We start from the raw sequence: 13605 nt of genomic DNA, 5'->3' as shown, positions 1-13605 counted from the left end.
AGATTTTAATGTGAAAAGGCTTGCAAAGCATTCATATATAGCTGGAAATACTCCTGTGATTAACAGAGAAATGACTGTACTTTGCAGTAATACAATAATTTTGGACAGGAATAGTATCAGTTTGTGGAGGTTCATGTCATCACAGTCTCTTTAGTAGCCTTGTTGTCCTCAAATAAGGAAAATTATTTTTAATTGGTCTTACTAATGGAAGTATTTGTTCATTGCTTAGACCACTGAGACCAGGACAAACTTCCTAGCTGTTTCTTTGATCTCAGTGGTTTTCCTGAAAAAAAAAAAAGCCGTAGTTTGTTCCTTTATGTTCTCTGAGTCAGTGTTGCTTCCTTAGGCTCCCATATTGCTCTGGGTCTGGGGAGTCAGGTGAAGAAATGGCAAGGGTTGTAAATTTGAGAGGTGCTGTTTGTGAATTTGGAAGAGGGGAGGGTTCAAGCTTCTAGAAATCCTCAAAAAGCTCAATATTATTTAAGGGTGAAAGATGAGTTAGGTTGTAGTGGGCTGTTGTTGAGTTTGTAGTGAAGGCTCAGAGTATTATTTCAATTTTTGCTCAAAAAAGGTTCATAAATATCAAAATTAGGGGAAGGAAGAATTTTCTGTATATTATAGGTCATTGACAGAAATAACTTGGAAAGATTACAGTTATTAGAAAACTGTTCCTTTAGTTATCCCTTTGTTCTGTGAATGGTGGCTTTTCTGTCTTAGGTATTTTAAACAAGTGGAGGTGAACATAACAGCTGTAGGCATTAGTTACTTTTAGTACAGTCTTTTATTAAGGTTTTTTTGGGATTTGTTTTTTTTTTTTTTTAACATGAATATTTTATTGATTTTAACTTATTTAATTTTTTGTCCTTGTCTTGTCCTGTTGATATGCTCTTGGGGTTCACTGTCCATTTCTCCTACTGTGCACTATGGGAGAGAGACTGCTTTTCTTCTCAATCTATCCACATTAAGGCCTCTGAATGCATGAATAGGTACCAATATTATTTTTTCCCTGTTGTGTGTATGGTGTACATGTGAGCATGTGCTGTGTTCTAGGCTTTTTAGTATGCTCTAGCCATCCTAATAGCTTTGGCTTTAAAAAAAAAAATCCCAAACCCAGAAGGTCTGCTAGCTTCTGTCTGCCAGCAGGGACAGCTACAGGACGTTGGCACAAAGTTGTTTTCTTGCATTTAAAACACGCTACTAATAAATAACTGAAATAAATTTGAATTTTCCCTTAACCAGTGTTACATATTGTGAAATTCAGGATATTATGTTTGTTGATAATCACACACACCATCTCCACTATCCCTTCTGAAGCTGGGAATGGTTGTGGCTGTGAGAACTGCAGTCTCTCAAGAGAGAGTGGTGCAGCACAGTTTGCATTTTGATACTGTTTTCACCTGCAGCCTCTTAGGCAGTGCTTGCAGCTGTGTTCAAAGAGGAACCTAAAACACAAGTGGGTTATGTTGATCAGGGCATACAGGTCAATTAAGACATCTGTTAAATCCATTTCTTGGTGTGCTATGCAGTCTCTCCAGGTAGTTCCCCAAAGTTCTGGGTTTTTAAAGCAAGTATAAAACCAGTGAATAGTTGGGTCCTACTGAATCATCTGCAGTGGGACATGCATAGTCTGCTTTGTTGCAGGAATTGATTCACTTCTGAATTTTAACACTTTCTGTGGGATCAACCTGCTCCATGAAGGAACTCTGTAGTCATGAGGTCTCACATTAAAGTCACCCTTTTCCTTTATATCTGGAGCTGCCAGTTTTTGGTCTCTTCATACACTGGATGGTAACTGTAAATGATAATGAATTAATGCTTCTAAATCATATTTGCTTTGAGCATTCTTGTGTTCTGAAAAAATACAACCCCCAGTAACACCAAAGAAAAACCAAAGAACTCAACCAGGTAAACATGAATAAAGTCCTTTGATTTCTAAATATGTGATTGATCAGAGCTATTGTGTAGTATGTGTAAGTCCTGTTTTCCTTTGTTCAGGTGGGAATTGAGAAGAAACCACCTTGTATTCCCTTTTTGGCCAATATTGTTGGGAAGTGCAGACTCTTCTGAACAGGAGAGAGTCTTGACTTCTTTATGTAACCTTTTCCTTCTCTTCCTTCTCCTCCTCCTCCTCCTTTTTCTAGCTGGCTGTTCTACTTCAGTCTCCAGTTTTCAAAACAAGCTCGGCTTTCCTTGCCTGAGGCACAGAAGGGAAAGGCCACGTTTCACACCTTCAGGGGAACAGCCTGCCAGGGGAAGGGAGGAAATTCTGCACAGAACTTACTTAAAAGCACCGTAATAGCAAGCACATATTTTGCTCTTTGGAGTTGTTGATACAAGTCTGTAAGGTCATGGTAATTTGGGAAATTCTTGGTAAACAACTGAAGTTATAATGTTTAGGAAGGGCTGCACTGCATTAAATAGCCTGGATTTTGTCAAGACTATTGTATTTCTGAAGCCATCTATGACTGTCTATACAATAGTTTTTTAAAAATTTTATTTAGAATAACAAGGGGGAGAGGATTTCATCAATATAAAAAGACCAATTATTTAGGCAGGATTTACAGAGCACATTTATCCTTTAGAAACAGATGTAGCCAAATTAAAAATTTGATGTAATTCTTTTTCTTCTTAAAAAAACCCATCTCAGCAGTATTTAGCGCTATTAGTTTTTGTGTGCGATAGCAGGCTTAGTTTTATAAAAATAAGTTTTAATTACTATTTCATTTTAATATCATTACAAGAGCTTTCAAGCAGAGTATACAGTCTTCAATTTTTTTGGAAAGTAAAGAGATGAATATCTCCCCGCTAATCTGAAGTGTTGCAGGGCTTACATGATTTTGTAATATTTATACTATTGCTAATATGGATGAGATTTTATTAAATTCAACTAGCCTAGAGTTACAAAGGTATTCCACATTGAATCCATTTGAATATTGAATATATTTATAGAGAAATTGTCTGGTACCTCTAGTTTGCAGTGGAATTTCATGGAGTATTTTAGTGTGCAGAGATAATTGCCAGTATTTTATGTGCTGTGATAATTCCATCAGTATTACTAACTTCTATCAGTAAGTCTTGTGACTTTGCAGCTAATACATGTTCAAGTGCACGCTTTAACCAAGAGATCTTAACATGCATTGTAATCAATTTTTAAATTAGCAGTTTAATTGCTTAAAAGGTAAGATTTTTGTCTATGTTTTGTCTGAATAAATTTCTTTAATAAATGAGCTGGGAAAATTGACTTGGTGATGCACATCTCATTGAGAATTTCTTAAATTTGTTCAGTATAGGGATTTCTTCAGTTTGTTTAGTATAGTATTTGTGGCAAATGAAATGTATCAAATGAAAGAAAAAGAAAAGCTGAAATTTCCCGCTGTGAAAATCAGAAGCACTGGATTTTCAGCTTAATTCTAGAAATAGGCAGAAGAATTTCAGTAAAACTTGGAGTGCCTTTTGAGTTTGCTGCCCTTATAGCCCATTGTGGCAGCGTGATAATTCACCCCAAATTCAAGAAACAGTCAAGGAAAAGTTGTTTTTAAGTTAATTTCTGGGGGGAAAAAGGTGAAAGAGCTGTCTGACTTTTATTTCTTCTTTTTTCTTCCAGGCTGTTCACACAGGTATGAGGGCATATATTTATAACAAGAATTCTGTCATTGGCTCTCAGGCAGAGCACACAGGGATGAGGACGTACTACTTCAGTGCTGACACCCAGGAGGATATGAACGCCTGGATCCGGGCTATGAACCAGGCTGCTCTCATGCAGACACGCTCCTCACTGAAGAGGCAAGTTCCTCTCAGAAGCTTTTAAAAGAAAAATTAATACCTTACATAAAAAACCTTAAAATCTTACAAAAATGTAATATCTTCCATAAATCGCACCTGTGGTGGTGTTTGTAGATATGTACATAAAACTTCTCATATTTTAAATAATTATTTTTAATTATTTTAAATTTAGTTCTCTTTATTTTAAATTTAATTTCTCTTTAATTATTTTTAATTTATTCTGTTGCAAAATAGTTAACTGCTATTAATTAAGGAAACCTGGTGTTCAGTATCTGTGTATGCATGCAAATTGTGTGCCCACATTTAGTGAGCAGGATTAATTTCTCTCTATATATAAATATTTTAGGAAATTTCAGGTAAAAAGTTCCAGTTTCTCTGGGCAAATTCATACACCTGCCACAGCCAATTGGCTGCCTTTGGGAGAGAGAAATAAAAGAGAAAGAACAGAAATTTTATGAGTTGTTTCAAATGAGTGTTTAGAATTAGGATTGAAGTGCTGTTAAGGGGAAAGAGAGTGCTAAAGACAGGTAAATCGTAAGTGCATAGTTAATGGATGTCAACTAATTTATGCAGGCATGAGCTGATAATGAAAAATTCAGCTGTGCCAAAATGAGCTTCCAGATTTTTTCCTTTTTTGTAAATTGATGTAGCCTTCTTGATGTTTTGTCTTTGGAATGTGATTCTTTCCCTGCTCCTCCATGTGAAGGCTGTGTGTGACAGCCCTGCTTTAGCCACTGTGGGCTGTGAGGGTTGAAATGTTATGGTGCAGTTTCTCTGAGTATCTCACACTGCTTTCCTCTGGCCAGTCAAATAGGAGGAAGGGATCAGTGTCTCTTCTGGAGATTTACATCCTATATAATATTGTGTTAAGACTTTCTAGATTTAATTTAAATTTCAAGAAACAATCTGGTACCTCTTTCTTTATCTTCTTTGTAAGGACAGGAATAATTAAAATAATAAAAGAATTAAATAATAAAAGAAAAATTGGGGAGGTCTGGCACATTAGAAGTATTGATCCAATGTCCTTACTCCTAAGTAGACAATTCTTTTCTAATTAGACTGAAGTGAAAACAATATTGTCATGGCACTTACTCAAAATTTACTTTCCATAAAGCTTTAAAGAAGCTGAACTTAGTTTCAGAGAAGGGATGCTACCCTGAAATCAGTGAGAACCCATTACATTGTGTGAGAACAAAAGTTGCTGAGAAGCTTATTGTTATAAGGAGATGAAGAAAATTGCAAATGAAGTATATGTCAAAAGCAACATGAAACTTTCAGAATCCTCAGATATTTTATAGTGTGTTCAAATTGAATATCAAGATTTCTGATATTATTTCGGCTATCAGGTAGAGAAGTAAACTAGTGTGCACTGCAGCATGGAGCAATTTTTTCTTCAGGAGTAGCTCCCCAATAGAAATTCCCTGGGCAATAGTACTGACTTAAATGTAGGTATTGCCCTGTCCTCTTGGCCAGAAGTGACTAGTCCCTGAGGTGTCTACAAAGATATGAAAGACTTTTTTTTATATTTTGCCATGAGCAGTTGGCAGCTTAATTTCAGTTTTTTAGCTTTCAGTATTTCTTAGGACAGGAAGATTATTTTATTTACAGCTTTTTTGTACATTATGTAATGTTGAACACTTCTTCCGTATAATAGTAGTGCTTTCAGTCATTTTTAGAGATGTATAAGTCATTTCTGCTTCTTTGACAGCACAATAAAGGTAGCTTTTGTCTAACTGGGATAGCAATTGAGTTTTGCTGAGCATATTTATTGTAACATGTCAAATTTATCACAGTCTTCAGACAGTGATTTTGTGGGTATCCTTTGTAAAAGAGCAACAAGACCACACCAACTTTTTACAATTAAACAGTGTTTGTTACTGACATGCATTTTCTTTTCAGGGAAACGGAAAAAGTGGATCAGCAAGCTGTTCCCCAGGTCAATCATGTGGATGCCTGCAAAGAGTGTGTGAAGGCAGAGATTACAGACACAAAAGGAAGTTATCAGAAATCAGCTGAAATGCTTGGATACGATAAGCGGGAAGAGATAAGAAGAGAAAAAGAGGAGGAGGAGTGTTACATCCGCAGAAAAGAAACTCTGGAAACCAAAAAGGGAAAGGCTAAGCATGCAGTGACTGAAGCTGATTCATTATTTCCAGACTTGAGGAATGCATCCTGGTCCCAAGTAGCTCAGCCTCAGCCAGCTGAGAAGAATGGAACGCTCCCTAGTTCATTGAGTGTGGGTGCTGGCCTAGTGGAGCAGAATGGTACTGGCTCATATAAAAGAGGGTTTGTTCCCAGAACAAATCCAGATAAGCAGTTTCAAAGGAAGAGTAACATGGCTCAAGTGGAGCACTGGGTAAAAGTCCAGAAAGGAGATACAAAAAGGTTAGTAATAGTCTTTAACTAGATGGCCAAGTGGCATTGTCTTAAATTAAAGGAAAATGTGTGTTAGTAATGCCTTTGGTGCAAATCTGAACAATATTTTACAGAGACAATATGTAAGAAGACTTACTTTTTCCTTCAGTGCATTTATCTCCTGGGAAAGCCAATATGGGATTGGCTAATCAAATCTCTTTTATGTTGTCCCAGTATTGCAAACAGAACAAGTGAGATTAGCATGCTATTTTGTTTTCCTTCTTTTAATCACTGTGGATGCTTAAACCTTCTTAAAATCTGCTTAAATTTTGAAGAGCCAGAACATTACCTCTGTTCATAAACAATTACACAATGTAAGATGGCTCAGTTACCTCTTATTCATAAACAATTACACAGTATAAGTTACAGGTCATTGTTTTCCATTTCAAAAAGTAAAGAAAGCTCATTACTTTCCTTCTTTCTTCTATTGCTGTTCCAAACACACATTCACTCCTCTATGTCAGATCGCTGCACTCAGTCTTGGTGTGTGTATCACACATTGAAAGTCCCCATATATTCATTTAGCTAATGAAGACATCCTAGGATGGTCTCTGGGATTCTCTTTTCCATTTTCAGTCCCTGAAAATTACATTAATAGTACCAATAGGTCAAATGCACACTGGAATGCATTTGTAGTTTGAAAATCTCATAATTGTTTTGCTTTCGAAGTCAGATTAAGTACCAGTTGGAGAAATGAAGTGATGAAAATGTGTGTCTGTTCAGAATGTCACATTGTGTCAAGTGGCAGGAAAAACAGTTGGGCTTGATGCTACTTGCGAGAATTTTTCAAATATGCTTATTCTACTGAATTAGTGTTTTATAAATCTGCTCAAATCTAATTATAGTATAAACAAACAAGAGACATTGGCATGTGGTTTTTAGGAATGAGAAAACATTTTGGGAATTTTAAAAATTCTTTTTTAAGCTAATGTTTGTCAGTTCGGAGCCAGTAAGACGTTTAAGGCTTTCTAATTTTGTGTGGAAGTCCATTCTTCTACTCTTTTATTTTCAAAATTACCCTTGAAGAAATTTTCTTACTATTTTATATTATTTAATATTCTTTTAGCCTGCTAGAGTCAATTAACTACCATATTTTTTTGCTTGGATATCAATCAGGACTTCCCAAAAGAATCAGAGTTTAATGAAAAAATGTACTTGGTAAGTTAGTTCTTATTACATACATTGATTTCCCTGCAATAATATAGAAACCAATTGAACTAATGAGCTAATGCTTAAAAAGCTTCTGTTGATGTTTTTTACATCAGAAGTCCTGGCAGTGGCAGGCTTGACTGATAGCTAAATAAGTATGGTTTTCTTCCAAATTACTCTTTCCAGTAAATTAACTTTAGGGGTGTGTATCAGGTGCAGTGTTAAGATTGTGTTGTTGCAAGTGCCAGGCTTTGTTCTAGAAGAAACCAGCTACCTCAGCTGGAGCTGCTAAGTATTCAGTGAAAATCAAGATAGATATATGTATGTATGTCTGTGTGTATCTATTTCTAGATATAGCTCTATATCTGCATATACATATCTCTAAAAATGGCTATTTTGGCTCAGTTGACCTTGTTTTCTTTGCCTTTTCCTGACAAATGACATTTTACTCTCTGGATTCAGGTTAAATTGCATGTTATCTTCCCAAAGATTAACAGACTCATCTTTTAAATGGCACCTTCTCTTAGCCTGCTGAGTTTCTGCAGTCTTGTTAAATGATGGATAGAAGTGGAATGTTAGTTGTCAAATATCTTCCTGATTGCATGCTGTAGAAATTTAAGCTAGAGGTGATGTTTTGATTGGCATTTTGTTTTGATTTTAGAAGGTAGTAGTAGAGCACTTAATTTTTTAAAGCTCCACGTTGATTGATATTCCAGCTGAAATGTTACAAATAGAGAACCTCTGAGGATTCAGAAGGCGGGGCAGTTCTTGAACACAGAATGAGTACAGTTTTTATTTGTTTCCTGGCTCAGGTGTGTACAGATGCAGTGCTTGCCAGCAAATTGCTTATGACAAGAAAGAAGCCTTTCAGCTAAAGGGTTCACACAAATACTGAGGTTGTTCATATGACTGCTTGTAGGAATGGCATCTTTTATATAGGTCTTCAGACCTTTCAAATAGATGTTTTACTTCCCTTTTTAATGAAGCTCTCCATTTGCTGAGTTGTAAATGTTAGCGGTCACTTTGGGGACCCACCTCTCTTAGTGACCTCTCAGCTTCACTCCAGTGACATCCAGTGTAGCCATCTAATCCCACTCTGCTCTCAGCAGATGGGAATACCTGCTTTGGTAAGATTCATACCAGCCTTTCAGAGAGATCTCAAGAACTGGAGGTTTGAAAGGAGGCTTTCAGGAGGTTTTGGGTTTTAGTAATTAAAGGTCAAGGTCAGGACCATCAAATGGCAGCTGTTCAGAAATTGTTAGGTTTTGATTTGGTTCCAGTGCCTGTGTAAACTTAGTGCATAATTATAAAGAATTTGCTATTTCTAACAGTTTACTTGCATTTTAGAAATATATAAATCCAATTAAGCTTAATATTTCCTCACTAGATGCAGTCATGTTGAGATACTTCCTTCCTTGCAAATGGTGTTAAAACCTTTCTTGTTATGCAGAACTTTCTGTTCCTTCCTGATTTGCTTAAGGAGGAACATTACTTGTCTTTGTTAACTTCTGTGCATTCTCATGAATGGGCACAGTGTTTCTAATAATAGTACTTGTTGTCTTTTGAACATCTTTCTTCTCTTTTTACAATGTCTTCTTGTGTGATTGCTTCCCATTAAAGACCCTAAAAGTTTTCATGGCCAATGGTCATATAATATGACATCAGGCCATTTATGCACTCTTTAATGTCTGCTTTCCTTTTTATATTTTCTATACCTCATCATTCAAATGAGGGAGATTCTCAAGAACAGCTGCTTTTGCTCACTTTTAACCTCCAAGAAAGCAATAGTCCCTTGTGGACTAATTTGAGCCATTTGGGACATGGCTCTTTATCTAGAAGTTCGTGTGTCGTCTCAGAGCCTATTTTTATATGATGCAAATTATCTCTTAAGCATCTCAAACCTTGTGTGGTAGAGATGCGACCAGCTTAGAGCCTGTCATCTCATCTTGAGGTTTCTCCCTGCTTCAGATACTGAGAAAACACAATGTGCCTGTATGTAGGCAGTTGCCTCCAAAGTTCAGCTCAGAATGTGACTTTCCCTGTGCAATGTTATCCACTTTCAACTTTGTTCTCTTTTTATAGCAAGCTGAAGTATTGCATGAAACTGCCTCATATCAGCTGCTCCACGTACTGCTTTCAAAATAACCGTTTTTAGTTCTTCTCAAAAAAACTCATCCTTGTCTACAAGGAAGGCATGGCTGCCCTTGTCCCCAACAAAACTCATGTTGTCCTTGTTTTCAGGTTGGTTTTGCTCCTAAAGCTGCCAGCCCTGGTGGCTTCATTGACTGCCACCAATTCTGGCTGATCTTGGTATTCTGCCTTTTCATATCCAGTTAGAAAACAATCGCCCACAGGTGGTTTGCAACATCTGATAGTTTGCTTAGGCCTTCATGAGGTCTCCACTAAATTGGGATATAGGAGTGGTCAAGTCCCCCTTCCCTGTTTTTCCACAGAGAAATCACCAAAGGAATCCGTCTAATTTTCATGCCTGCCTCAGATGTCCTTTTGAAGCATTATCCCCTCCAAGCATTCTTGGTTCTTATTGCTGTCTAGAGGAAATGTATTTCTACCAACTTTCTACCATATGTTTTCTTGTGGAAAAAATTGGCAGCAAAGTACAGGACATTCAAAGTGCACATAATGCAATGAATGAGAGAATTAAAAGAGGTTCCATGACCACTGTATGCTGATCTTTGAGTTGTCTGTGTTCATACTACCTGCCTGCTTTAACCTTCACTCTGAAATTCAAGGTACAAGATCAAGATTTGGTGGTATGAGAGAGCAGAGACTTTACAGATTTGTATCCCTCCAGGCAGTGCAGGCAGTTATTCTACTTGCTGGCATGAGGGATTTTGTATCCTCTCGAGATTATCCATATTTCAAGGCAGGCCAACAGTGTCAAATCCTGCAAGTAAAAAGGGATGGTGGCAACTACTGAGCAGCAGTTGCTGGTAGCAATTCTTTCCTCCTTGCTTCAGTTATTCTTGGATGCTGAACAAAGATGTTATTTTCCATTCTGGCCTTTTTTTTATGTGGAATTCCTGCATTTTCCAAACCATGAGGTCTCCCTCTCATGCAGAGTGGAACTTACCGAGTGAAGTGATGAAAAGATGCTTGGAGTTTCTTTGTTTGTGTGGTTTTGTGCTGGGTTCATTTTTTAAATTTTGTCTTTTTTTGATGTCGATGCTTTGTAGCAAGCCTAGCAGAATGGTTTTCTCTTTGGAGATTCTAAATCAATGGGCAAATTACTTCAAGTACAAAATGCCCAGATAATTGGCTGAAGAATCAGAAATTAGACAGGCAGGCTCTTATACATGAGGCTACAGAAAGATTTTGTCTTCAAAGGAGGAGAGAGAGCTAAGTAGACTTTGTCAAAACTTTTGCCAGTTCTACCTACTGAAATACCTGGTTTGTACAGCTTGAGTGTTTTATAGGTCCAGTACTAAAGCCAGGATGTAATAATTCTTTTTATATTCTAATTTGTCAATGACCTTTGTTGTAAAAAGTCTCATGTTGCTCAAATCAGTAGAACCAGTAGCATTAGGTGGAAATAAATCAGAGAGACCTGTGGACTTTGAGCAGTTTCTTACCATTTTCTTTCTTTTTGCTTCATTCACATGAACAAAAACGATATGAAATATTCTGGAATTGGTGAGATTTGTTCTCGCTTTTAAAGATATTTATATTGAACATGCCTTTGTTTTCGTAAACTACACCACCTAGTGGTGAGCACACTTTCTGTGAAGAGGAGTATTTTGATTTACAGACTCATTCGATAAACATGACAGTAATTCTGTTCTTCATGTTCTTGACTTTCTTTTTACTCTTAGTGCATAATTCTGCTGTTCCTGAAGTTTGTTTCTAGTAGTTCATCCCAGGTTAAACACTAAATTAAAATCCTGTATTTCTGCAGTGTATTGTTTGTGTGCAGGATGTCATTAATATTGCTTTGTTAATATTTCTGTAAATTCTGTTAAAATGTCTGTTCTATGTCTTGTTGCTCCGATGCTTATGTCGTTAGAGGTGTTTTTTATCAGTCACTCCCACTTATCAGTGTGTGCTAAAATTTTCTTGCCTTTTTTTTTTTTACAGCCTCGCTTCTGATCAGACTCTTACACGTCAGGGTCCCAATCCTCCTTTTCCTGAGAACTATCACACTTTGCCAAAGAATACCAGGCAGCCTTCAGGGAGCTCACCACCACCAAACCGCAATCTGCCGAGTGACTACAAATATGCACAAGATCGAGTCAGCCACTTGAAGATGTCCCAGGAGGAAAGGAAAGCAAATAAGGATGGAACTGTTTGGCAGCTGTATGAGTGGCAGCAGAGGCAGCAGTTCAAACATGGCAGCCCCACGGCCCCACTTTATGTAGGTTCCTCAGACTTCATTGATCGTGCTAAGTCAAAAAGCTCATTAGATGTTCCACGGTCCATATCTGTTCCGCCCTCTCCATCTGACATTCCTCCACCTGGACCTCCAAAAAACTTTCTCCCACGGAGACCACATACTCCTGCAGAAAGGCTCACGGTTAAACCATCTGATGAGAGGCAGACTGTGGATGTTCCTCTTGCTGGATCTCCCAGGAAGATTTGGAATCGTGCTGTAAAGGTTGGTATCCGTTTAACTGATTCCAAACCGTTCTACATGTGGTGTCACACATGGGGCGTTATTTAGTCATGGTTCATTGCATCCTTCCTCGTGTGTGAAAGATCATGTAAGTTGTAAAAGCTAACACAAGGAATAATTTTCTCCTCAAGCTCTTGCCATTCTGACCAGAATTAATAATTTTTGTTGGTTAGGAAAGGAAAATTGGTGGCACATCACATAGGTATGGAATACTTTTTATTAAAAACAGGAGGGCATATCTTACATGTATAAAATGTAGATGGTAGTATTTTAATGTAGAGAGTATGAAGGTAAGAATATAAAACAGCAGGATGGAATCTTCCTTGTTTTTTTTTTTTTTGTAGCTTTGTGTTCGCTGTGCCTGCTTTCTCTACATGTTTTGCTATTGTAGTTAGTCTTACAGCTGATTCTCATTTTAGTTATGGCAAAGCCCATTTTATTATTATTAGATATATTAATACATATATTAATATTTTAGGTCCATTGCAGAGTCTTTGACATTGGGCTAGCCAAATTCAAATAGTGTTGGTCTGAAGCTTCAACTTTCTGAGTAGTTTCAGTATGGGATTGTCTTGTAGGGACTTTTGTACCCTTTTTTCCAGAGGTGACAGAGGTTTACCTATTCAGTACTAATACTAAATGCTCTAGTTACTTAAGGAATTTGGAAATTTGTGTTGAATCAATGAAGGATTGATTTATCTTGGTAGATTTGGAATAATTGGTATTGAAAGCCTCTGTATTCACTTAAATCTTCAACCTCAGCCATGGGCTCTGATAAGGGAAGGTATTTGCAAAGGATATTGCAAAGGGATAAGGGGAGGTATTTACAGGAGAGATCTTGTAAGTCCAGATACCCAGTGTGGGTTTAGGACCATGACTTCAGTCTGCAGCTTCATGCACAGTTTAGATTTTTTCCAGTGTATATGTGGTGTAGCTGTTGGGTGTCTTTCAGCATTTATAGTTTTATAATATTCTGTCAGAGGGTGAAATAATCTAGTGATTTGCAGAATTGGAAATTAATACTTTTAACTCCTGATTATATTCTACCACACATTGGTGTCTCCATGTGTAAGTTGAAGGAGCATTGAATCCTTACAAAGGCATGTACAGTAGTCTTTTCCTTTCCTGTGCAATGGAACTGCAGAAATTTTAAGCTCTTTTTATGGCATCTTGGCTTTACCAGTATTGGGAAACACGGTTCCTCATCATGAAAACTTCTCTGTGGAACTTCAGAGAAAGTTTGTAGAGAAAAATGCTCGTTTTTCTATGTAAGCACAGTGTCATTCTACATTTAAATGTGTCTGCATAAATCCATGCTCCATGTTCCCTGTACTGCTTTATTAAATTCCATCCAGTTGCACTTAAAAAAAAACCCAGCAAGGCAGGTGAGGCAAATTCAGTGAAATTCAGAGACAGGAATAAAAATAACTGAGACATTAATTTTGCCTTGAAGAACCCATAGAACTTTGGCTTTAAGAGAAAGATGAAAGAATGAGAGTGCAGTAGGCTTTCTTACTGTAAGCAGAAAGGGGCAGATCAAAGATGATTATTAAAAAACCCCTTAGTATTGATGGAAGCCATTGCCCACAAGGTGTCAGTCATGTCAGTAGCTTCATGTTCCCTGGCTAAAA

General features: G+C 37.2%; 1 protein-coding gene across 6 annotated transcripts in view; it reads left to right on the top strand.

Annotated features, from left to right (window-relative positions):
• PLEKHA7 (pleckstrin homology domain containing A7) overlaps positions 1-13605 on the top strand; it is a 147202-nt gene that overhangs the window by 104189 nt on the left and 29408 nt on the right. For all 6 annotated transcript variants that reach the window (XR_004060751.1, XM_030948918.1, XM_030948915.1 and 3 more), the window contains 3 exons: positions 3605-3783; positions 5683-6168; positions 11440-11956. Coding sequence is in view for 5 of the 6 variants with exons in the window: in XM_030948918.1 (XP_030804778.1) it covers positions 3605-3783; positions 5683-6168; positions 11440-11956 (1182 nt within the window). In the remaining variant the exon portion in view is untranslated. The remainder of the gene's footprint in view (positions 1-3604; positions 3784-5682; positions 6169-11439; positions 11957-13605) is intronic.

Source organism: Camarhynchus parvulus, chromosome 5, assembly GCF_901933205.1.
Source record: "Camarhynchus parvulus chromosome 5, STF_HiC, whole genome shotgun sequence".
Classification (NCBI taxonomy): Eukaryota; Metazoa; Chordata; class Aves; order Passeriformes; family Thraupidae; genus Camarhynchus; species Camarhynchus parvulus.
This window is presented reverse-complemented; position numbering and strand designations above follow the sequence as displayed.